Genomic DNA, 25,518 nt, shown 5'->3' on the forward strand with positions numbered 1-25,518 from the left:
CACACAATCACAAAAGTGAAGGCTGTGGCAGAGCTGTCAACTGCCTGCACACAAAGCACCCTTAGCAAAGACTGGGAGACTTACTGCTTCCAGGAAATTAAGGAAATCTTTGTCTAACGGTTAGCTAAACACGAAGATAAACAAGGAGAGATTTCAATGGCAATACAAGAGAAAACTAGTTCAGAAAAGTCACTACAAACAAACTACTACAACAAACAGCAACAAAAACAAATGCTGCAGAGGGGGAATGTTCTGCTTTCTGGAGTAGCTACATTATATTAAAATGCCCACTTTTCAACCAAAATTTTGAGACATGCAAACAAAAAAATATAGTCCACCCACAGAACAGAAAGCAATCAAAAGAAACTGTCCCAGAGCAAGTTCAGATGAGAGACTTACTAAACAAGACTTTAAGTTAGCTCTTATAAATACGTTCAAAAAATGAAGGGAAGCCAAGATGAAAGAACTAAAGGAAAGCATGAGAACAATCTATCAATAAACATAAAAATTACATATATACAAGAAATAGCAAATAGAAAGTACAACAATTCACTAGAGAAAATTCTGAAATTTTCACTGGAAAATTCACTAGAGAGGCTCAACAGCATAATATGAGCAGGCAGAAAGAATCAGTGAACTTAAGGATAGATCAGTAGAGATTATCCAGTCAAGGAACAGAAAGGAAAAATGAAGAAAAATGAACAGAATCTCAGAGACCTGTGGGATATTATGAAGTATACCAAAACATGCACATCAAAGTCACAAAAGCAAAGCTGAGAAAAGGAAAGAAGAACATTTAAAGAAATAATGGCTGAAAACTTTCCAAATTTAATAATAGTAATAAAAAAATTAATCTCCCATCCAAAAAGCTCAATGAACTCCAAATAAATTGGACTCAAACAGATCCACACTAAGAGGCATTATAGTCAAAGCATCAAAAGGAAAAACAAAAGAGAATTTCAGAAGCAACAAGAAAGAAGTGACTCATCATGCACAATATATAATCCTCAATAAGATTAATATTTGCTTTCTTCATCAGACACCATGGAGCCCAAAGGCAATGGAATGACATGTTAAAAGTGTTGAAAGGAAAAGATAGTCAGCCAAGAATTTTATATCCAGCAAAACTATCTGTAAATATTAAGGAGAAACTAAGATTTTACAGTTAAAAACTGTGTCACTAACAGACCTACACTGGAAGTAATACAAGACAGTCATTCACACTGAAATGAAAGAACACTAGACAATAACTCAAAACCACAAGAAAAAAAAATAAAGAATACCAGTAAAGGTAACTACCCAGGTAAATATAAAAGGAGTATAAATGTATTTTTGGTTTGTTAAATTTATTTTGCTCTATGTGATTTAAAAGACTCTCAATAAAGCAATAATTATTTATTTGTGTTGATAAGAACACAATATATAAAGATATATGACAATAATAGCACAAAGGAAGGGAAATGGAATGGAGCTGTACAGGAGCAGTCTTTGTATACTACTGAAATTAAGCTGGTATTAATCAGAACTAGTTTTAAGTTCCAGGGCAAATAAAAAAAATAACATGATAAAATTAACAAAAAATGAATTAGAATAGTATGCTGGAAAATATCTAACACATACACCCAAAAAAGACGGAAATGGGGGAACAGAGAATAAAAACAACACAAGACATAAAGAAGACAAATAGCAAAATGGCAGGTATAAACCATACCTTAACAGTAATCACATAAAATGTAAACACAATTAAAAGGCAGAGATTGCAGGATGGATAAAAAAGCATGATCCAACTATATGCTTCCTAAAAAAGGACACACTTTAGACTATTCAAAGACAAAATAGGATAATACCAGAAGGATGTAAAAATATGTACCACACAAACAGTAATCAAAATAGAGCTGGAGTGGCTATATTAATACCAGACAAAGTATACTTTGAAACAAATACAGTTATTAGGGATAAAGAACATGCTATAGTCACAAAAGGGCCAATTCATCAAGAGGATATAACAATCAAAAATATGCACATAACAGAACTCAAAATACCTAAAGCAAAAGCTGAGAAAAGTAGACAATTCAACAATAGTAGTTGAAGACTGAAATACTCCACTTTCAATAATCAATAGATCAACAAGGAAATAGAAGACCTGAATAGAATCCTATAAACTAACAAGACTGAAAAGCCATCTATAAAACACTCCCAACAACAGAATACACATTCTACTCAAGTGTACACAGAACATTCTCCAGGATAAACCACAAAGCAAATCTCCATAAGTTTAAAGGATTAAAAAATCATAACAGCTATACCCTGTGACCGAAATGGAATGAAATTAGAAATCAGTCAAGAAAGAAGCTAGGGAAATTCACAAATACATGGAAATTAAACAACACAATCCAAAATAACTAATGGATCAAAGAAGAATGCACAATATCTACCATTCCACATTATGATTAGCATATTACACAGAAAATAACTGCTTAAGACTTAAACTTATTTTAAGAGAAATTCATATTTAAAAAAAAAAATCAAGCTTCTGTTTCTATACAAATTGCACTACAACAAGCTCAAAAGAATAAGAGAAAGGACAAAAGTCTAGAATCTATAGCAAAAGTCCCTTCATTTTGATACTGTAGCATTTCGTAACACGTACATTGCTGAAATTAGTTATCCTCTGCCTAAGGTGAACTGATGCCACCTACCTAGAAAGTTCTCACTTAATTATTTTCATTTGAGATTCTAGGGAAACATATGTACCACCTCTCCTCTTCCTCCTAAAAAACTTGAGTCACTTTTCCTATTTTAAGTGTTTTAAGAATTTGGGTAAGGGATTTTGTTCTGGTTTGCTGGCCTTAATGTGGAAAAAGGAGTAAAATGTTTTGTTGTACTGGTATTTTGGGGATGGGAAACTAAAGAGGAAGGAACTGCTATTTGATGGCAAACAAAAACAGTGAGATTCTGCTATAACCCAGCTTATCTTTTAGTTTCTCTCTATATATGTAAATATGTACTTCCTTTAAAAATATATAACAGAAAGCATTTGATGTTCAAAAGCAAGCACTGTGGTTATTTAAACCTTGTCTCCCAAATACTACAGCTATAGGTCAAGCCATATACCTTATGCTAAGAAGGAAATAGCTTTGTAAACTGAGGATCATGTTACGATCACTAAAATCACTGAAGTTAAGATTTCCCTACAAATCTGATTTTTAAGACTTACTTCATCCGTGTGACATAGTATCTTTAGGTAAAAAATTTTCACCATTTAAACCTGAATTACACCTGACCCTTGAACAACACAGGTTTGAAGTGCATGGGTTGACTTATAAACAGATTTTTTTTTTATAAATACAACACAGTACTGTAAATGTATTTTCTCGTCCTTATGATTTTAACATCTTTTCTCTAGCTTACTTTATTGCAAAAATACAGTATGTAATACATGTAACATACAAAATATGTGTTAACTGACTGTTTATCTTATCAGTAAGGCTTCCAGTCAACAGTAGGCTATTAGTAGTTAACATTTTGGGGGGAGTCAAGAGTTGTATGTGGATTTTCAACTGCACAGGTCAGCACCCCTAACCCCCACCCCCATGGTTCAAGGGTCAACTGTACTGTAGAAGTTAATGAAGACTTAAACACAGAGAACAAACTGGTGGTTGCCCAAGGGAAGGGGGGTTGGGAGGTCAGGCAAAATAGGTGAAGCCGCGTAGGAGGAACAGGCTTCTAGTTATGGAAAGAGTAAATCACAAGGATGAAAGGTACAGCACAGGGAATGTAGCCAAGGTATTATAATAGCACTGTATGGTGACAGACTGTAGCTACACTTGCGAGCTTAGCATAAGGTATAGAGTTGTCAAATCACTACTGCTGTACACCGGGAACTAATGTTAACATTATGTGTCAACTATACTTCAATTTTTATTAATTAAAAAAAAAAAGTCAACTCCAGTTCTGCCAAAATAGAATAGCTTCATTCCTCCCAGACTCTCCCTCTCACAACTAAAAAATCCTAGACAAAGCACAACAAACAAGTATGGGAAGTGTCCCGTGGAAAAAAGGCAGTAGACTTCCTAGAAGACATCAGGACTTAAGGAATGAAAAGGCAGTGAGTTCCCTGGGTTTTCTTATTACCTCCCATATTTCTGGGCCAAGGTGCTGCCCCCCATCCAACAGCACAGTCATAAGAAAAGCCTTTTTCTCCCAGCCAAAGGACTGAGAAAAGGGTAGCTTACCAATAGAAACCTTTTCAGTAATACCCACAATATTCCCGCCAAAGACCAATAGAAGAGCCACACACACAAACATGTATGTGAACCCTCCAGTTTCAGTGGGGCCAAGCACGCAGCTTTATCTTCCATACCCCCTTCCTCTCAACCAGAGTAGGGAGGAGAGTGTGTCAATCCAAACAGCATTAGCAGGACAGAACAGGCAGTTGATCTTCTATTCCCCACACAGGGGTGCTCAAGTTCCCTACCAGGACAGTATACATGAAGCTAGGTAGGAAGCTGATCTTTCAGGCCCAGCAGGAGGAGGCAAGTGGACTCCAATAACCCTGCGGGGTTGGTGGCAAGCCTAAATGAGGAGCTGACCCTCCATACCCAACACCCAGTAGAAGCAAGTGCTGCTCAGATTCACCCATTTAAGGTAATGCCAGTAGTATCAAGGGCAGGTTGGGCCACCTCCACCACCCAGCAGCAAAGAGAATTAACAAAGCTGTATGAGACAGGATTAGCCACCACTACACTTCACCACAAACACACACACACACACACACACAGGCGGGTGCACACACACGCCCAGTGTCAACAGGAACCAGGGAGAAGCTAAACCGGCAGCCTCAAATGGCATCAACAAGACTAAACAAGGTGGTTTGAGTTGGAGCCGATCAGCATTCCACTTTCCCATCCCTGGTGTTAGCAGGGGCAAGCAGAGAGCTGAATCTCCATACCCACTCGGCAGTAAGATTAAATGAAGCCAAGCAAGACAAAGTAGCTGACAATCCACTTCTCCCGTTCTCTGGGTGCCAGTGGTGTCCAGAGGGAGATGAGCTTCCAGCACCCCCCACCTGGCATCAACTCAGGGAAGTGGCACAAAGTAGAAAGCTTCTTAGCCCTCCACTTCTCTCTTGCTGGAGCGTCCCATCAGGAAGCTGATCTTATACGTCCCACTCAGAGGCAACAAAGTGGTATAAACTGGTGCCTACCTTTTGCCAGAAAGATGTCAGTGAGAATAAGGGGGAAGCTGAACTTACATCCCATCAGTCTGCACCAAGACAGTATGATTCAGTGTTTTATTTTTGTCAGAATGGTTGTCTGTAGGGCCCAGTAAGAAGCGGAACATACACACCTGCCCCAGCCCTTGCACTACACCTCAACAAGGAGACTGCCTACTATTAAAAAAAAAAAGGGATCAAGAATTCTTATAATGTGATATTTAAAATGTCCAGGATAAAATTTAAAATCATTCGCTATACCAAAATCCAGAAGAGTATAATGTGAATGAGGAACAACAACCAATACATGCAACACTGAGATGACCCAGGTTTTGAATGAATTATCTCGGATTTTAAGCAATCAACATAAAATGCTTCAATGAGCAATTACAGCTGCTCTTGAAATAAATGGAAAAATGGAAATAATCCCAGGAAAGAAAACTCATTTTAGAAGAACCAAATGGAAATTATAAAACTGAAAAATACAACAACCAAAATAACTCTCTGGATGGGCTCAACAATAGAATGGAAATAAGTCAAGAGAGTCAGTGAACAGATCAATAGAATTTAGCTAACCTAAACAAGAAAGAAAACAGAATGAAAAAGAACAGAGCTTCAGGTACATATGGGACAAAAACAATACAGTTAAGGGTCTTTATCAAATTCCCATAAGAGAGTGTGGGATTGAAAAAGTATTTGAAGATACAATGGCCAAAAATTTCCAATATTTGGTGAAACACGTTAATCCACAGGTAGAAAGAGCTGAGTGAACCCCAAATAAAATAAAACTAAAGACATCCACACCAAAATACATCATAATTAAACTCCTGAAACCTGGGACACCTGGGTGGCTCAGTCGTTAAGCGTCTGCCTTCGGCTCAGGTCATGATCCCAGAGTCCTGGGATCGAGCCCCGCATCGGGCTCCCTGCTCAGCAGGAAGCCTGCTTCTCCCTCTCCCACTCCCCCGCTTGTGTTCCCTCTCTCGCTGTCTCTGTCAAATAAATAAAAATCTTAAAAAAAAAAAAAAAACTCCTGAAACCTAAAGACAAAGAAAAATTCTTAAACGCAGAGAAAAATGATACATTACTTATAAGGGAACATCAATTCAAATAATAGCAAATTTCTGAAATGAAACCATAGGGAACATAAAGAAATAGGCCAACATTTTTCACATACTGAAACAAATGAACCATACATTGTGAATTCTATATACAGCTAAAATATCCTTCAGGAATGAAGGGAATTAAAGACAATCTCAGGAAAACTAAGAGAATCCAGTGCTTGCAAACTTACCCCAAAAGAATGGCTTGAAAAGTTCTCTAAACTGAAAAGAAATGAAAGCAGAAGGGGGCTGCGACTTCAGAAAGGAAAAAGAACACTGGAATAGGTAAAATTAGGGGTAAGTATAATAAGACTATGACACTACACTTGAGTTTCATAAACCCTATTTGCTGGTTGAAGCAAAATTATATAAAGAAAATTATATTTCAAAGTAGAGGGCAAAAGGACCTAAACGAAGTAAAGTTTCTGCACTACACTCAAAGTAGCAAAACATCTGTACCCGAAGACAGTGGTAATTTACATATGAATATCACAATACCTACAGTAAGTAAGAAATCTATACAAAGAAATATACCTACAAAAACATGACAAATCAAGATGGAACCCAAAAATATATCCAATAACCCTTAAGAAATAAGACATGAGAAACAGAGTGAATAAAAAATAATAAAATAGCAGACTTAAGCCCTAATATATCAGTAATTACCTTAAGTGTAGTCTAAACACACCAATTAAAAAAGAGAAACTGGAAGAATATTTTAAATGATCTAACAATATGCTGTCCACAGGAAAAAAAAAAATCACTGTAAATACAATGATACAGGTAGACTGAAAGTAAAAGTATGGAAAAAGACATATCATGTAAATATTCATTTTTTTAAAAAGACTGGCTACATTACTATCAGATAAAGTGGACCTCAGAGCAAATAAAATTACCAGTAATTTCAGCAAGACAAAGAGAGACATTACATAATGATAAAGGTATCAACCCACCAGAAGATATGATAAAGATAAAAAAATAGACAAAGCCACAATTATAGGTGGAGACTTAGCAACACCACACTCTAAGCAATTGATAGAACTGCTAGATGCAAAATAAGCAAGGATATAGAAGAACTGAACAATACGATCAACCAATAGGATCTAACTGTCATGCATACAACAATCCATCCAACAACAGCAGAATACACATTCTTTTCAAGCACTCATGAAACAGACACCAAGACAGACCATATCCTGGGTCATAAAACAGATGTCAACAAATGTATGAGAGAATGGAAATTATACAGAATAAATTCCATAATCATAATGGAACCAAGCTAAAAATTAGTAACAGAATGAAAACAGGAAAATCTCCAAATACTTAAAAAACTGAACACGCTACCAAATATTCCATGGATCAAAGAGGAAAGCTCAGAAGAAACTTAAAAATGTGTAGAACTGAATAAAAATGAAAATATAAGAACACGGGACACAGCTAAAGTAGTAAGGAAAGGTAAATTTATAGCACTAAATTTTTATATTAGAGAAAAAGGAGTCTCAGATAAATAATCCAAAAAACACAGACATTTCACCAAAGAGGCTACACAGATGGAATATAGGAACATAATGTTCAACAACATTAGCCATGAGGGAAATGTAAATTTAAACCACAATGAACTATCACTACACTCCTATCAGAATGGCAAAAATAAATAATAGTAGTAACACCAAATGCCAGCAAGGATGCAATGAAACTGGAACACGGGGGGAACTGCTGATGGGAATATAAAATGGTAAGGCTACTCTGGGAAACACTTAAACAGTTTGGTGTTTTTTTTATAAAACTAAACATGTAACTATCAGCAACTGCACTCTTGGGCATTTATCCCATAGAAAACTTATGTTCACAAAAACACCTGTACACAAATGGTCACAGCAGCTTTATTAGCAATAGCCAAAAACTAGAAATAACTCAGCTGTCCTTCACAGGTAAATGGTTAAAGAAAATGTGGTAACATTAATACCATGGAGTACTCCTCAGCAATAAAAAGGAACAAACTATTGATTCATACAAGTTGGATTAATCGACAGAGTTCCGCTGAGTGAAAAAGGGCAATCCCAAAAGGAGATATACTGTATGATCCCATTTATATAACATTTTTCAAATGAGAAAATTATAGAAATGGTTCTCCAGGGGTTAGGAATGGGAAGTGGGGGAGTGTGGCTATAAATTAGCAATAAGACATACTTATGGTAATGGAACAGTTCTATATCTTGCTTATATCAACATCAATATTCTGGTTGTGATATTTATTGTATTATACTTTTGCAAGATGCTACCATTGGGAGAAATTGGGTAAAGGGTACACTAGATCTATTGTTTCTTACAACTTCACGTAAATCTGTAATTATCCCAAAATAAAGTCAAATTTTTAAAAAGCCAATAGAAGAGAACTTCCACTTACAAAAACGTATTCATGCTATCCAATGTCATGTGATGTCCACTTTTATAAGGACAACCACATCCAACAAGACAAAACAAGAGCCAAAAAAATCCATGAGATTAATAAGGACTCCAGCTCTTCCTCCAGATATTCAGGACCCAGTTACCTCTTTTCATAGAATCATGACTATGTAAGGATTGGGTAATCTTTACAGATAACAGTAAAAGTTATCCTTCGATGTCTGAATGTTGTCTATAACAACCTGGCCAAACAGCGTCAATGAGCAAAACTGAACAACTTCCATGACAGAAAACCCACTTCATTTTATACATTTATCATCTTTGAAAGGCTGTTAAACAAACAAGAAGTTTCTCCTTAAGAAAATCCAAATCTAGGGCGCCTGGGTGGCTCAGTTGGTTAAGCAACTGCCTTCGGCTCAGGTCATGATCCTGGAGTCCTGGGATCGAGTCCCACGTCGGGCTCCCTGCTTAGTGGGGGGTCTGCTTCTCCCTCTGACCCTCTTCCCTCTCGTGCTCTCTGTCTCTCATTCTCTCTCAAAATAAATAAATAAAATCTTTAAAAAAAAAAAAAAAAGAAAAGAAAATCCAAATCTAGGGGCGCCTGGGTGGCTCAGTTGGTTAAGCAACTGCCTTCGGCTCAGGTCATGATCCTGGAGTCCCGGGATCGAGTCCCGCATCAGGCTCCCTGCTCAGCAGGGAGTCTGCTTCTCCCTCTGACCCTCTCATGCTCTATCTCATTCTCTCTCTCAAATAAATAAAATCTTAAAAAAAAAAAAATCCAAATCTAGGGGTGCCTGGGTGGCTCAGTCAGTTAAGCATCTGCCTTCAGCTCAGGTCATGATCCCAGCGTCCTGGGATCAAGACCCGCATCAGGCTCCCGGGATCAAGACCCACAGCTCCTCCCACTACCTCTGCTGTTCCCCCTGCTTGTGCTCTCTGGCTCTCTCTCTTTCTGTGTCAAATAAATAAAATAAAATCTTAAAAAAAGAGGAAGAAAGAAAATCCAAATCTATCTTTTTAACTGGTAGGCTTATAATGAAAATATAATCTCACACACAAAGCAAAATCGAACAATAAAAGTTTACATTCAATAGATCACAAAATGCCCCACTAATGCTACAAGATTCTTACTACTCTTGGGGAAACCAAGGGGCCTTATTCATTTTTTGTGACACCTAAATGCCCAATACCTAACAGTACATATTTATTCAATGTGACTTTTTTTTTTTTTGAGAGACAGAGTGAGCAAGGGTGCAAGCATGAGTGGGGGAAAGGGGCAGAGGGAGAGTAAGAGAGAATCTTAAGAAGATTCCATGCCCAGCGTGGAGCCCAACATGGGGCTCGATCTCACGATCCTGAGATCATGACCTGAGCCGAAATCAAGAGTCAGATGCTTAACTGACTGAGCCACCCAGGTGCCCCTTCAATGTGACATTTCTTACCAATGCACATGAGAATTCATTTAGCCCTGTTATATGAATTCCCAGCAAACAGACACAGTGATTACACCCATCTTCTATAATTAGAAATATCACATCTGACCTAAAAAATTATAGCCCCAACTATAAGCAGCAGTTTGGAGAAGTCAAACACTAACCATTAATAAATAAGACCAACTTTCAAATCAAAGAGTAACAGAATGGCCAATCATACTAGCATAACAAAAACATGCAACTCAGTTCCATTAGGTCTCTGCATTCATCTGGTGTCTGATCCTGAAGGCTTGAGGCTGAAATCAAAGAAAATTACTATCTAGAACAAAGTTCTACTGTGTCCTCCTTCTGGGTCAAAATCTTAAAAAAGAATTGGGTCAATCCTAAAAACTAAAATGAATAGTTACCTAGAATTCTGGTGCTAGTCACTGAAAATTTTTAATTCCCAGCCTTTCATCTTAACAGACGGTAAAACTGGGACAGTATCAATTAAGCAACTTGACTAAAGTAGGCAGCAGACCCTAAAACTCAGGTCTTCAGTTTTCTAATCCATTGTTCTTCCCCATATATCATACAGCCTCCCAACCAAACCAGCATTTTGAGCACCCAGGCTAAAGAAACAACACTAAAGCCTATTAACTATGTTAAAAGGGCATGTGCGTACAGCTATTTTTCCGGTTAGAACAGTAAGTTCTCTACAGATCAGACCACCTTCTCTTCCCCTAGTACCCTTATAATAACCTGTAGAGAAGAATTTGAGAGAATATGTGAAGTGGTCATAAAATACCACAAACTGTGTGGTAAAAATCCATGCCATCTAAGCCTAACCAACCCAGTGGTTCTAAAGCTTTCCTTTCTCTCCAACATACTCCCATCATTAACACCTCTACTCCTCTACTCAAGAATAAGTGAACTACACTTAAGTGAAAATACTGGAGTCCACAGTTGGGCTTCAAAGGGATCTTTATACTCCCTGAAATCATATATAAAATGTATGCAGCTACACTGACCCTAAAAGGGTTAATGACCCCCAAAAATAAATACTACTGTTATAGCTCTAACACCAGTCACTGAAAAATGAAAATAAAGATATTCTGCCATGAAATAAGTTAACCACTAAGCCCTGTACTGTTTTCAACTAATCAAGAATGCAAGTTTACCTATTTTTCCTTTTCTATAATAAGAACAAGAATAAACCAAGGAAATGAATGACTCCTGCAAATACAAGATTATTAAGTAGTATAAACTATGGCTACTTCTATAAACATTCAGGTAGTGAATTAAGTTAGTAATCACAGAGCCTGATAATCAGTCATACTAATAAAACCAAAATATGAAGGCAAAATTTGCCAATTATTCCAATTGACAGTTCACAGCATACAAAATTAAGCAACTGCTACCTTACGAAAACACACATGAACATACTTCCAATTAAGACTTTCGCATGTTGAAGAATTTCTACCCTCAATATCATGTATAAAAGGAGTAATAAAACCTCAAAATCAAAAAGAACTTAAAAATAACCCAAATCAATCCCCTCACCAACATCTATTTGAATGAGAGAACTCTCAAACCCAAGACAATTCAATATAGAAACTACTAACATCTTCATATAGCAAAGAGTAAAATTAACGAAGTATTTTAATGACTTGTATACAGTATGACCTCATTCGTGTGGGGGAAAAAATAAAATGGAATATGCTCTGGTATGTGTTGAAATATGAAGTTACCCAACATACCTTTTATCAGTGGCTGCCTGATAACAGGAACAAAATAACTGGGAGATGGTGTGGGAGGGAGATTTTCTTTTTACTGTTAACACCCTTCATGTAGGGGCGCCTCGGTGGCTCAGTCGTTAAGCGACTGCCTTCAGCTCAGGTCATGATCCCAGAGTCCTGGGATCGAGCCCCGCATCGGGCTCCCTGCTCCGCGGGAAGCCTGCTTCTCCCTCTCCCACTCCCCCTGCTTGTGTTCCCTCTCTCGCTGTGTCTCTCTCTGTCAAATAAATAAATAAAATATTTAAAAAAAAAAACCCTTCATGTAACTTTTCAATTCTGTACTATGCACATGTATACATATTCAAAAAAACTATATGAAGCTATTTCAAAAGTCAAAGATAGGATCATGGCTGCAATTAGAATAATGGCAGTGAGAATGGAGAGAAACAGACTTGAAATTTAAGATGTAGAAATGACAAGATAGGCAGACTATTAGGACTTTTAAGTTAAGAAAAAGGAGTCAAGAACCACTCCAAGGTTTCTGGCAAGGATAATGATTAAGTGCCATTTGTTAAGATAAGAAACATCAAAGACAATGATAAATTCAGTCTGCATATGTTCAGTTTAAGGTGCCTTCAAGATGCCCAACTAAAGTAATCAAGTGGAAGTTTATGTGTAAGTTGGAGGCAGAGTGAGTAAAGAAAATCTAGAACAGAGTCTCAGAGACTAAGATGTGGTTAGACAAAGAAAGAAAGTCAAAGTAGTAAGATGTTAGGATTCTTTTCCAGAGATCCCAAATCTGCCTCTATCTCCACCCTCACTCCTAAACTATAGCCTTAGTTTAAACTTAACTGTCTTTCCCAAGATGATAACATGAACCTTGTACTGAGCACCTTCCATGCTAGGCCCAATGCCAAGCACTTTCTTTCCTAACACAAAATGCAACAGCCTGCCAGAAATCTATTACCACTTCCATTTTACAGATGAGAAAGCTGAGCCTCTGAAAGGTGAAATCATTTGTCCAAGGATCACACATCGAGTAAGTGGCAGAAGCAGAATTCCACTTTAAAATCCACCATCAATACTTCACAACTAGGATCTTTTCCCCTCCACTTTATCCTTCTCACTGTAGCCAATAATATTCCCATAAAACCTACTCTAGTCATGTCAATTCCTCCGGATTAGAGAGTTGACTTCAATGACCTCCCAAAACATCCTATGGCCTATAGCGACATAGGCCTTCATGTGCTCAGTTACCTTCTCCTAATCCCAACATGACACCCTCTACCAACACTAGACTATTCACAATTCCTCAAACACCATTTAACTTCATACCTCCAACTCTCTGCCCTTTCTTTCCTCTTGCTAAACCTCCACTCATGTTTGATAACCAAGACAAAATGTTACATCTTCGTGGAGTTTCCCTCACCTACTTATTTCTCCAGTCAAAATTAACTACTCCAAAATGCTAGGAATTGTGTGGATAGTTTAAACTATCCATAATCAAACATTTTAAATGTTTTATTGGCTCCATCATTTGAGAGCTCATAGCACTTTGCATACACCTTGATTACCGTACTTACTACAACATATGATCACTCAGTCTATCCATTTTCCTCCAAAGACTGCAGGGGCAGAGGCCAGGTCTTACTTGTTGCCCAAAGACTTGGCACATGGCCTCACCCACAGCAGGTCAGCAAACATTTCACAATCAACCAAGCAAAACCAAAAGCTTTTCTAGTTCTCATTCTGATATTTGAAATTCAAAAACCTAAAACATTTAACTACTATATCTTAAAAACAAATTTCCCCTAAATGTATAAATGACCCAGACTCAGTCAACTAAGATTCATAAAGTTCTTAGGCAAAATTATCTCTTTTGCCACGATTACGTAATATTCTATTACAGAATCCTTCCACAATATTAAAATACAAACTCACATTATTCAGCTAATTATCTGTTTTCTATTAGTTTCCCAAAGAATTCTTCCATACATCAAAATTATCAGGGCCCAAAAACTATTTACTATTAAGAAGTTATTTTTATGGGCACCTGGGTGGCTCAGTCGGTTAAGCATCTGCCTTCAGCTCAGGTCATGATCCTGGGGTCCTGGGATCGAGCCCCACATGAGCCCCACATCAGGCTCCCTGCTCAGCAGGGAGCCTGCTGCTTCTCCCCCTCCCTCTGCTGCTCCCCCTACTTGTGCTCTCTCACTCTCTGTCAAATAAATAAATAAAATCTTTAAAAAAAAGAAGTTATTTTTAAGTATAGTAAGGGCACTGTGGCTATGTTTCAGAGACAAACTGATGTATCTATGGATTACACGATGTGATTGATGCCTGAAATGTCCTTCAAAATAATGGGGGTGAGGGGCAAAATACAAATGAAACAGACTGGACGTGAGTTGAAAATAGCTGAACTGGGTAATGATCAGTGATGGTTGGTTGGTTGGTTTTCTCTGCTCTTGAAAATTTTCCCTAACAAACTTTTTTAAAGAAGAAAAGGATCTAATGGACATAATGTAATAGATCCATAGCCTGAAAACAACCCTTTATCTAAAAGGGTTTCCTCCACTGTTCTAAATTAAAATGTATTAGATGACCTCATATAATCTCTTAACTATAACAAAGTCCAACCTTCTTCCTGAGAATAAACTTAGCAGCAGCACATCTTTTATTTATTCTAACACAGACAAAATACTTCCACAGACCCAAACTACAAAAAAAATCAGAATACATTAACAGAATGACAACAGTTTTAGCAATGTAGAAAAATAGAGAAAAGATAGGATAAAAGAAGAAATGGATTTAAAAAAATAAATAAAAGTCTGTAGGAGAAAGTGGCAAAGAGCCCACAAATTGCCTGAGAACCCTAAAACTGTCTAAATAAGGCATCACTCCCAAGCTTCCAGGTTATAGTTCTTAATTAGGTCCCAAATGTCAACCTAGGCAAAAAGGGGCCCAAAAGGAAAGTCATCAAAGAAACAGATGCTAAAGATCAAAATGAAGATTGCAGGGGTGGCCTGGGTAGCTTGGTCAGTTAAGTATCTGTCTCTTGATTTCGGCTCAGGTCATGATCTCAGGGTCCTGAGATTGGGCAGTCTGGCTCTGCGCTCAATACTGAGTCGGCCTGAGATTCTCTCTCACTCTGCCCCTCCCCCTGTGCGCACACGTGCGTGCTCTCTCAATAATAAAATCTTTAAAAACAAAAAAAAATGAAGATTGCATAGTGACTTATCATAAAGCCACCTAAAAGGCAAAGAAACAGGACCTAACAGGGCACATCTCTACTTCATTCACCCCTATCCCCACTTAAGGACCATCAAGCTCAAAAGCATCCCAACTTGACAAGGCCTTTACAGTTATCTCTACACACACGGTAGAATAAAATCCATTTTCAATCAACCAAAATATAATTCTGGTGTACTATCAGGGTGCTTATTGTATTATTTGTAAAGTAATATGTCTAAAGAAAAAAAACAAAAAACCATAGCAGTACAGAAATCTATAAAGTGTAAAGTTTAAAATCTCCCCTCCTCCTCACCCTAGAGCTGTTTTGTACTCCAAGACGACCTTTATTTATTTACTGAATATCCTTCCAAAACTTGGTCAGAGAACTTCTTAATCTGACCCACGAACACTCATTCAAGGATCCCAAGAATCCATACAAAGGTAAAAATTACTGTAAAATGAGATCAGAGAGGGAAGAGAACACACAGATTATCCTTTCAACATCTGCTAAAAGCTAAAACCTGATTTTAAATCATGTTTTCCTAAACAAAATTACAAGATTCCTTGCTAATGCCCAAATCAAGAAACACCATCTCCAAGAAACACAATTAAGAAATAATCCTCATCCTATTAATAGTAGCCATTCTACTGAGGCCCAACCTAGGGTAGAACTCTGAAACTCAATTTACAACTGCCCCAAGAGTAAACTACCTGAAAACGGGGATCCAAGAAAGCCAATACTGTTTTACAGAAGCCATCAATGCCTGCCCACTTCCCAGCACCACCCATCCACAGAAAAAAAGGTCCAGTCCATAAAAAGTGCCCAGGCATGAGGAGCTAGCAGAGAGGGTCTTTTTTTTTTTTTTTTTCCTGGGGTCTTGTGCTCAAAGTGTATAATTTGTTGAAACATACCTGAAAACATGGAATAGGCTGTCTGTAAATTAAACTAGCCCAGACACCAGTATCTGCAATATCTCACAAATGTAAATACCACCCCATTAAACTCACAAGTGTACTGTAAAAATTTAATTAAATAATTTAGTTTTAAATGTCTGACAGACAATATGTTACATAATAGAAATTCTCATTAAATGTTTAAAAAAATAAAATACATCAGAATATGGTGGGTCTCAGACGCTTTAGTTAATCTTAAACTAGCAACTATCAGTTAACTCTAATAACCTAAAATCCAGAAGCTGTTAGTTAACTTTTTAAATTTCCAAATCAGGAATACACAGTCCAAGAACAGTTAAATCCAGCAATGAGAGACATGAGGAGGACACGAGCCAGGGCAGCACTCTGCAAAGGCAATGTTTCTCCTGTTTTTACTTCAGTCAGCCCTGGAATGTGTCAGGTAGCACAAGGCGTTTTAGACATTAAGTTTTCATCAGTGAAATGAATGATGGTCAAGTTAATGTGGCTTGGCTAGAAAGACTGTAAAGGCACCTCCACCTCTGCACAAACAGGGTCTAAGAATCCACAAACCCAGGATCCCAATACTCTACACAGTGTACGTATAACTCTATGAGTCCCATTCAGCCCTGTGTTCCACTGGGACCAGGTAGTTCTGGGATAATGCCCACTGCAGCTAACATATTGCTTGCTACATGTGCCTCCAATGCACCTTTCCAGCAAGGTTCTGGTTAGACTACCTACAAAGAGCCAGGACTTCACAAGCTTCCCAAACAGGTTCCTGTGACTGCTTTTGTGCCTGCTTGCTAATCAATGTTTCTACGGTTAGCCAAAAGACAAACAAACAAAAAGCCATTCAAACTTGTTAAATTTATGTTTATCATAAACTTTCAGGGCACTTCACACTATTCTTCTGCCACTGACATTCCTATTCCTATGTTATATCATCCTTATACATATCTCACTCCTCTTAGGGAGCTTAAGCTCAATGCAGGCAAGGGATATCTATATTATCTTCATATTCCCCGCATAGAAGACTTGCATTTAATGTAGTCAATGTTTGTTGCTCTAATGTACTGTTAACAAATGCAAAGCTGATAAAATTACATGTAAAGCTTCAGTATGCGTACATAAAACCATTAATTTTGCATTCATTAAATAAATTCCATTAATCAACTATTCTACAAATACATACATGTGGGCCCTAAATAACCTAACCACCATTTCAATTCTTAAGACAATCTGGTGGTGTTTTTGTAACGTAAATTAGCTCTCTGGATACCACATTTCAAAAATAATATTAATGCACGGTGTTATCAGTCATTAACATCAATTTCAAAGAGCTCAAAGGACCACAATGAGTTTCAAAGTAAAAATAAACTTAACAAAACCCCTTTCAACTCTGCAAAAGAATACTGGTACCATATAAAAAAAAACTAAATGTTACATAATCAAGTCAGAATAAGATTTTTTACTCCGTAGCTAGCCAAGCACTGAAGCTTTACTTTGATTTAAAACAAGCGACCCATCACTCCACTTTGCCACCTAAGTCACAAAAACCCCTCTCAGGCAGTTTTTCTTAACCTAAAATACCTAGAGGTGGCAGTCAAATGTTCCCTAGTCATTTCAACTTCTAATTGATTCTATGGAAAGAGCTATCCAGTGAAAAAGAAGGCCAAAACTTAAAAAGTGCCTGTTTATATATTCCTGCAGTTCTAATCTGTGCCCAGATATGCAAACATTTCTGTAATCTCTTTCTATAACTTTTATTACCAGGAATGTAGCAAAATTTTAGGAAATATATAGTAACGGCATGAGACTTTCTCCAGGTAAACAATGACTATAATTATTTACAAGACAACTTTCCAAACTAGAAAATACTTTTTAAAAACACATCAAATTAAAGACCTAATTTTCAAACACAAAGCATGACGTTATTCTGTGGTTACTTTTGTAACCCAAACACTAAACGTTCTTTAGCACTAGAAATGAATATATCCCTTTAAGTGCCTATAAACAAAAAAAATACAGAAAAATTTTAAACAGCATCAACCTCTAAATATACAAATAAGCCACCTCCAGAACTAACCTAATAATTTTCCCCTACCATCTACATGTAAGCAAACCAAATTTAGGAAAATATATGCCTTAATGGATTTTAAACTACTACCATTACCCAAAAAATTTAAAATGCCAACTATTTTAATACTAATTATTTCCTAGGAAAAAAAGCACACATTTCTAAATGATAAACAAACCATAACTTCTTCTAGGCATTCTACGTAATCTTTCTACTGATTAACAGAATTACAAAAAAAAGTTCCAATAAAAGTACTCAGGACAAACTTAAAACGGATGTAAAGATACTTCAAAATGAACCACTATGTACTTTAGCAATAGTTCCCCGACACAGGTAAGATTCCCCAACCCTTTAGCATTATATTACTATAAATATGCCTTTATAGTATTACTATATTTATTCTTTCTATATTTATGCTATATATTGCTATGATACTTTAACGCAAATCCTTATCCAACTGATAACAAGATTAACCCAAAATATTTTCAAAAATGTACCAAAAAAGTCACCATAATTAGTTTAAATATTTTTAATACTTTTCAGTAACTCCACTATAATTAAAATGTAAGCATCTTGAATTATTATGTTACCAAAAGATTAATGGTCAACATTAATTTAAAGAGCAAAGTGGTCAAGATCATGCTGTATTTCAAAAACTCTGATTAAGCAACCACTTTCTGTTTATAATCTTTTAAAGATATTTTAAAGATATTACCACAAAAATAATATACCATATTACTATTTTTCTGGTCCAAAACCCCAAGCATTGTATATCAAATGGCAATCATACAAACAAAAATTCCTTTAAGGAGTCTAATATAAATGAATCTTACAAAAACAGAGAGTAAGAGAAATCAACAGTTTGGATAAAGTACTGTCACACCTGGAAAAGGAACATACAAGTTTAGGGGCAAGTAAGAGACACTTATTAAATGTTTAAAACTTTCCAAAGCTTTTTTTTTAAGATTTTATTTATTTATTTGAGAGAGAGAGAGAAAGAGAGATCACAAGTAGGCAGGCAGGCAGAGGGAGAGGGAGAAGCAGGCTCCCCGCCGAGCATGGAGCCCGATGCGATGCGGGGCTCCATCCCAGGACGCCAGGATCATGACCTGAGCCAAAGGCAGTCGCTCAACGGACTGCACCACCCAGGCGTCCCTAAAACTTTCCAAAGCTTTTAAGTCAAGAGTTATCTTTTCTTACACCTACAAAATTTGAATTTTAAAACTTGAAAGAAGATCCAATAAAACATATAGGAATAAAAACGTTTGAAAACAAGTAGTAAGAGCTAAGTTTCTGTCAGAAGTAAAGTTCTACAAGGTTCAGACCAAATTTGTTGGGGGGGTGGAGAACTGGCAGGACAAAAATAGCAGCTAAAAACAGAACCCTGGGAGCTATTCAATTCCATTACATGCCCTCAGGTAAGTAGCCTGAACCAACCCCAACAAAGAAAAGTGAACTCTTGGTTTTTTAAGACTTTCAGAGAGTAAAAATTCTGAAACCAACACAGCTCAACATTACACACACACACACACACACAGTCTGTAAAAATTCTGAAACCAACACAGCTCAACATTACACACACACACACACACGTCTGTTGTTCCCCAGGACTGTTCAAAAGATGGATGAAACTAAATAATTCAATACTTCCGATAGCAGGACCCCAGCTCATTCATTCTATTCAGAATCCAATTCGAACACAAGTTGTGAGGTTATATAATGTCAAGCTTTACATTACACATTTCGCTGGTATGTTCAGGCTCACAAGAACTGCATGAGGTTGCAAGCACATACTCTAGAATGTTTTAATGTTAAGGCTAATGAGTCTTGACCTAAATAGGTAGGACCTCACAAGCACGGAGTCTGAATAAAGACTTTTTTTCTTCAGCTCAATGAACTACTTAGTAATTTATCAGATTATCCAGTGTTTTATAAAGCCCTAATTCTTCCCCAAAACATAATGAAGCTTCACAAGTTTCTCATTTATAACATGTTACTGTATTGAAACATCAAGAAAGTAATGCACACTTTCACAAAAGATATTTGAAAACATCGACTTCTTTACGTTAAACACAATAGCGCATAACTGCAGAGCTCAATATTACAATCTGAAATCCAATATTAAGCACCATCCACTGTGAATCTACTAAATACAAGCATTCTGAGACACGAAATCATCAACTTGCATTTTACACGTTATCCACATAAAACCTCAGATTCCATTTATTTCTTCTTTATCATAAACCAAAAGCAACAGATTTAGCCAAACTTTTCCAAATGTGTTATCTTTGCAAACAATTTTACCAACCCCTAGTTAGACTGGCAATAATCACTTCAAAATACAATGATGCTCCCTTATATTTAAATATTTTATTTAATCTTTTGGGAGGACAACTTTGACAGCAGTCAACTGTTTTTAATATTTTAAATACTCAGAAAAAAAATCTTCAAGGCTTTAATCATTGAGGCCTGAATCATTTCAGAGCTAGTCACTACTCATTTTTCCAGTGATAATTTTAATGAAACCAATGAATACCTACATCACCAAAGTTTAATTCAAGTTTCCTGTATCAGTCAAAAACACTAGGCTTACTGGAAAGGATTATTTCTTTAGCTTTCTGGTCATTATATGTGACTGAAACTCCTTACACTTAGTTACCTTGAAACAAAAACAGAAGTTAATTACAGATAAAAGGAATTAGGGACTCTTCAAAACCAAACTACAGACAAAAATTGAGGACAACTAAATAAAAAAATCAACTTAAGAATAAAATGCTAGGCTTTAGTCATTTCAAACTTCCTTCTCAATTCTAACAATAAGGCTAGGTGTCAAACGCAAAGCTACTGATTTCAGCTTGAAAAGAAAATGTCTAACGGATGCAACACCTATCGCACACACTCCCAAGTTTCACGGTCCCAATTAAGAAACCGTACAAATATCATTTCAGCCGTATTTTGGTCAGGAGAGACAAACTGATGCAGACAGATCGAGACTCCACAGCCTTTGTTCAATAGCTTACGGATGGGCAACTAAATGTGCTACAGGTTGATAAGCATTTACCAGGCTTATGAATGCTGCTTCCAAGCTTGAGAAAGGTACAAGAATTCTATATGCAAATCATCTTGGACAATTTTTATTAAACACCATCGAGCTACACACTCCGAAGGAGAGACCTATTCATCGCTACTATTTATTTCCATGTTTACCTCTCCTCCCTCCCCTCAAACCCCCCCCTTCACTTTCTCCTCCCACCCTGTCCCGCCATCTTGGGCCGATAGGAGCAGCCATTACTTAACTAAATGACAGTGCCAACAACTTTCCACACAAATAAACAGAGACTACACCCCGAATCCCCCCTAGCCTCCCCGGTCGGACACACAGGAAACGAGACTCCAAGAAGAAAACACATTCACAAATAACTGCAAGATTTCTGTGGCAGAAAGACCCAAAAAGTAAACAAGTCACCTAACTTCAGGTAAAACACATACCAGTCGAGATGCATGTCAACAGCCCAATGCAAACTCTTCACCGCCCTAAACTATATGCAACTTCCCCCTTCTGGGAGCAGGGACGCAGGAAAGCCCAAAACGTTTGGTTAACAGTAGACATTACGAACAACCTGCCTGAAGCAAAAGAATAAAAACCACGGGAAACAAGTAAGTCAGAAATTTGGGGAAATCTGCACACATTTACGATCCCTTGACACTGAACAGGCACCTCGGAGATCATCGGTCTACCTCCAAAAAGCCGTAAAATGAGAGGCGATTTTGTCGACCCAGCTGAGCTCGGCCCCAAAGCGCTGCTGCCTCTGTTCCTTCAGCTACAAGAGGAGAGAGCGATTTCGCAAGGGTACAAGCGAGGTATCCGAGGGTGGGGGGAGAGCAAAGGCAGGAAATAGTTTTCCGGAAGCCCCTCGGCCATCATTCGTGGCCACAATGAACGCCGGCCGGGCCGCGGGGCCCGGGGCGGGCCGGCCGCCGGCCGGGGAGTCCGTGTCCGCGCTCCGGCCCGCGGGCTGCCTTACCTTGCCCAGTAGGGCCTTCGTCCTGGCGCCATCTTCATGAAACCTCACGAACCCGAAAAGGCGGCTGTGGGGAGAGACACACGCGGCTCGTTAGAGCTCCGGGAACGCCACCGATCCACCCCTGCCCGAGCCCGAGGCCCCGGCGGCGACTACGGCACGGAGAGCGCCAAGCCGAGGTGTCCGCCCCGCCGCCGCCAGAGGCAAGCCGCGCTCGGGCCTCCCCGGAGAGCGGCGCCAGCCCGTCCGGAGCCGACCGGGCGGGTGACGGCGGCCCGTACCTGTCCAGTCCGCCGAGCGCCTCCCTCTCCTCGGCTGTCAGGCTGGGGGACGCCTCCTCGCTCTCGCCGCTCGCTTTTCCCGCCGCCATTTTCTTTTCCTCATCACCGAAAGCGGCGGCGGCAGCGGCGGCGGTAGCGAGCGACACTCCGCAGGATTTCATGGAAACGCAGCGAATTCACAACTCCAACGCCGACACCCCCCCGCGGGCCGGGGCCCGCAACGACGCCCCCAATCTCCGCTCGGGACCGGCACACCAACTTTATCGCCGCCTCCTTCTCCGCCGCGGGCGGCAGCGACGAAAAATCCCAACACGGCGGCGGCGAAGGCGGCGGCGGCAGGGGCTGCGGAGCCCCCGGGTCGGCAGCGGCGGCGGCTCGGCTGTAGGGTCACATCGCGGGGGCGGGCGGGGGACAGCCACAGGCGGGGACGGCGGGAACGGCCGGAGCGCGCGGGGCTGGGGGGCAAGGGGGGGGATTCGTTGGAGACACAAACTTCCCCGGCACCAGCACAAAGTTGTTGTAATTGTGTCACACAGCGAACCCCACGCCGCCGCCGTGACCCCCCCTCCGCGCCCGGCCAGCGCCGCCAATGGGCGCCGCCCGCTTGCCTCACGTGACCTTTGTTGACTCACGTCAGCCGTGGCTCCACTCAACTTGCTAGCTGCCGAGCCCCGCCCACCGAGGCCGCCACCGACGGGGAGCGGGACGCAGGCCAATTCTGGCCGGTGGTTGGCTGCTGGGCCCGTCTGTCGGGGGGAAGGGTTGTCACCGAGAGGCAGCAGGCTGTTAGGTTGTGCTAGTTAAATACACTGGGGCAGAGAATGGAGGGTCCGGGCCGTGTCACCTCGGGAGCCGCGGCGGGATTGGCGGGGGGGGGGAGGGGGCGGGGGGGGTGCGTGGGGGGAGGGGAGCGGTGGGGAAGGGCGAGGTCCGGCACCGCCCGCGGCGGGCGTGAGCAGTGAGTGAGGACGCCATGGACGGCCTTTGCCGGCCCGAGAGCTCGGTGGTGGGCCTAAACCACGGCCCCCGCAGTCCCGCGCTCCAGGGGTCCCGGGCCTCACAGGGCCTGGTAAAGGTCGCGTCGCCGGGAGGCGGCGCACGGCCCCTGACCTCCGCCCTCCGAAGAAGGAGCACACTTTTGGCACCGCTGGAAATAATGGCCTCCGCGAGGAGCGAGCTTGGGAGCGGCTGCTGGCCCCAGCCGGGCGGCTCGGGCGCCGCCCTAAGCCAGGCCTGCGCTCCCTGCCCCGATCCCCTCACTCCCGCGGAAAGTGAAGGGGGAAAGTCCTCCTGATCCCCGGCCGGAGGGAATGAAGAGTCGCCCATGCGGTCTGGCTTGCCAATCTCGGCTCCCCACCGCCGAAGGTCTGTTGGCGGCACTTCGGGGCCAAATTTTCGTGCTACCTGCGTTTTATCGGTAGTTCGTTATGATATTGTAAGAAAATAATGACAGTTGTTAAGCAGATCTCCAGAATGTTGGTTTCGGTTTCTGTTGCTGGTCTCGGGTTCCTTCATGGAAGAGTTGGGGCTGCTTGTGGACAGGCCTAAAGGAAGACAGTGAAGATCCCTATCACAGCTTGCAGCCCAGAAAAGCCTTTTCTATCCCCCACAACATGCCTTAGACAACAATAACACTTTCTTGTTCTAACCCTATCTTAGATGTAAATAAAAGTCACTAGTCTGGTTTTCAATCCGAAGTGTAATCGGGAGAAAAAGAAAATATGCCTTCAGTCCGTTACTCTTTTCAAAAAACAAATTTAGTAAGATATGTCTCATGTAATAGATCTGTTACAAGGCACACCTCCAGTCTTCAGAGATAGGAAAATACCAATTAATGGACATACGATGACAAGGTTTCCTTTATAAACATGGACTCTTGTCTATTTTTTAATAACGCAACCAATAGACAAGATATATTTGACTTGGATTTCAAAATATAAGGAAGACAATTTAGTGCTGACTCAGTAATCCTAGCAGCATTCAGTAAGAAGCTATAGAAATCCCACCTGATTTTGCACACAGACACGGTTTTAAATTGTTCCCCTGAGACCAGTAACTAGACTAACAAACTGTAGTTTCATATAGATTATATTTCATGTTTAATTACTTTCTCTGAAACACCTTTTCCATTCTTTATGGTATTCAATTTTATTTGAATGAATATGGAGAGCTGAATGTTTTCTACAGCTAAATTAACACATGCATTGTTAACTTTGTCACACGACCTTCAAAGCCTGGGAGATTTTGACACCAAGATCTTCCCTCTCCACACACACATTTAGACTGGCACAAGCAGATAAAATTCAGCCAGTATTTGGCCATCTTCCTGGAGTTGGCGGTTCTTGACTCAAGCCCTTAAGAATTATAAAGCTACCCACCCCAAATCCCTCAAAACCTTTCCCACCACATAATCATCACTAGCTAATAGCAGAATTGCATTGAGTGGATGCAATGGGTGGTAGTGGAGTCAGGTAGACCTAGATTCAAATCCTAACTGCACAGGCTGTGTGACCTTGGGAAAATTACCCTCTAAGCTGGAACTACATGTCTAGTCCAATTACAGTTATCCATCCTCCATTATGAAGCATGAAACAACTTTTATACAGTAACATCAATCTTTATATCACTATATAATTTTTTAGATCTCAAAAGTTTATAATTTGTCAAGTAAATGTATATACAATAGGTATGAAGCCTCCAAGGTTTAGGTCCTCACTGGAGAGAGAAATGGTGAGATAAATGATTGTGTGATTATTTCTATGCAAAATGAATCTGAAAGCCTGTATAGACAGCAGAGAGGTTGAGCCAGAGCATGAATTGTGAAATCATACAGCTCCAGGTTCGAATCCTAACTATACCACTTGATAGCTGAGTGACCTTACACAAGTTAGTCTAGTTTGAGCTTCAGTGCCCTCATCTGTGAAAAAGAAAATATATCCACTTTACAATGTTATTTTGACTATTAAATGCCATAAGGTAGGTAAAGTGCCAGATACATAATATACATTCAAAAACCTCAAAGAAAAAAAGGGAGGAAGGAAGGAAGGCAGGCAGGCAGACTGGAATTTCTAAAATCCTTTCTTGCTTTCACATTCTGGGTTCTAGATGTATTGATCA

At 39.7% G+C, this 25,518-nt stretch overlaps 1 protein-coding gene across 9 annotated transcripts in view; it reads right to left on the reverse strand.

Moving 5' to 3' along the window:
• KDM6A (lysine demethylase 6A) overlaps positions 1-22,913 on the reverse strand; it is a 201,420-nt gene extending 178,507 nt beyond the window's left edge. For 4 of the 9 annotated variants that reach the window (XM_078064299.1, XM_078064298.1, XM_078064295.1 and 1 more), the window contains exons 1-2: positions 22,402-22,905; positions 22,124-22,187 (exon numbers count right to left, since the gene is read on the reverse strand). In XM_078064299.1, coding sequence (XP_077920425.1) covers positions 22,124-22,187; positions 22,402-22,562 — 225 coding nt within the window. In that variant the 5' untranslated portion in view covers positions 22,563-22,905. Of the gene's footprint in view, positions 1-22,123; positions 22,188-22,401 lie in introns of all 9 variants that reach the window. The other 5 variants (XM_078064296.1, XM_078064294.1, XM_078064292.1 and 2 more) reach the window with 3 other exon arrangements.
• Positions 22,914-25,518: the final 2,605 nt, after the last annotated feature.

This window comes from Halichoerus grypus, chromosome X (genome assembly GCF_964656455.1).
Source record: "Halichoerus grypus chromosome X, mHalGry1.hap1.1, whole genome shotgun sequence".
Classification (NCBI taxonomy): Eukaryota; Metazoa; Chordata; class Mammalia; order Carnivora; family Phocidae; genus Halichoerus; species Halichoerus grypus.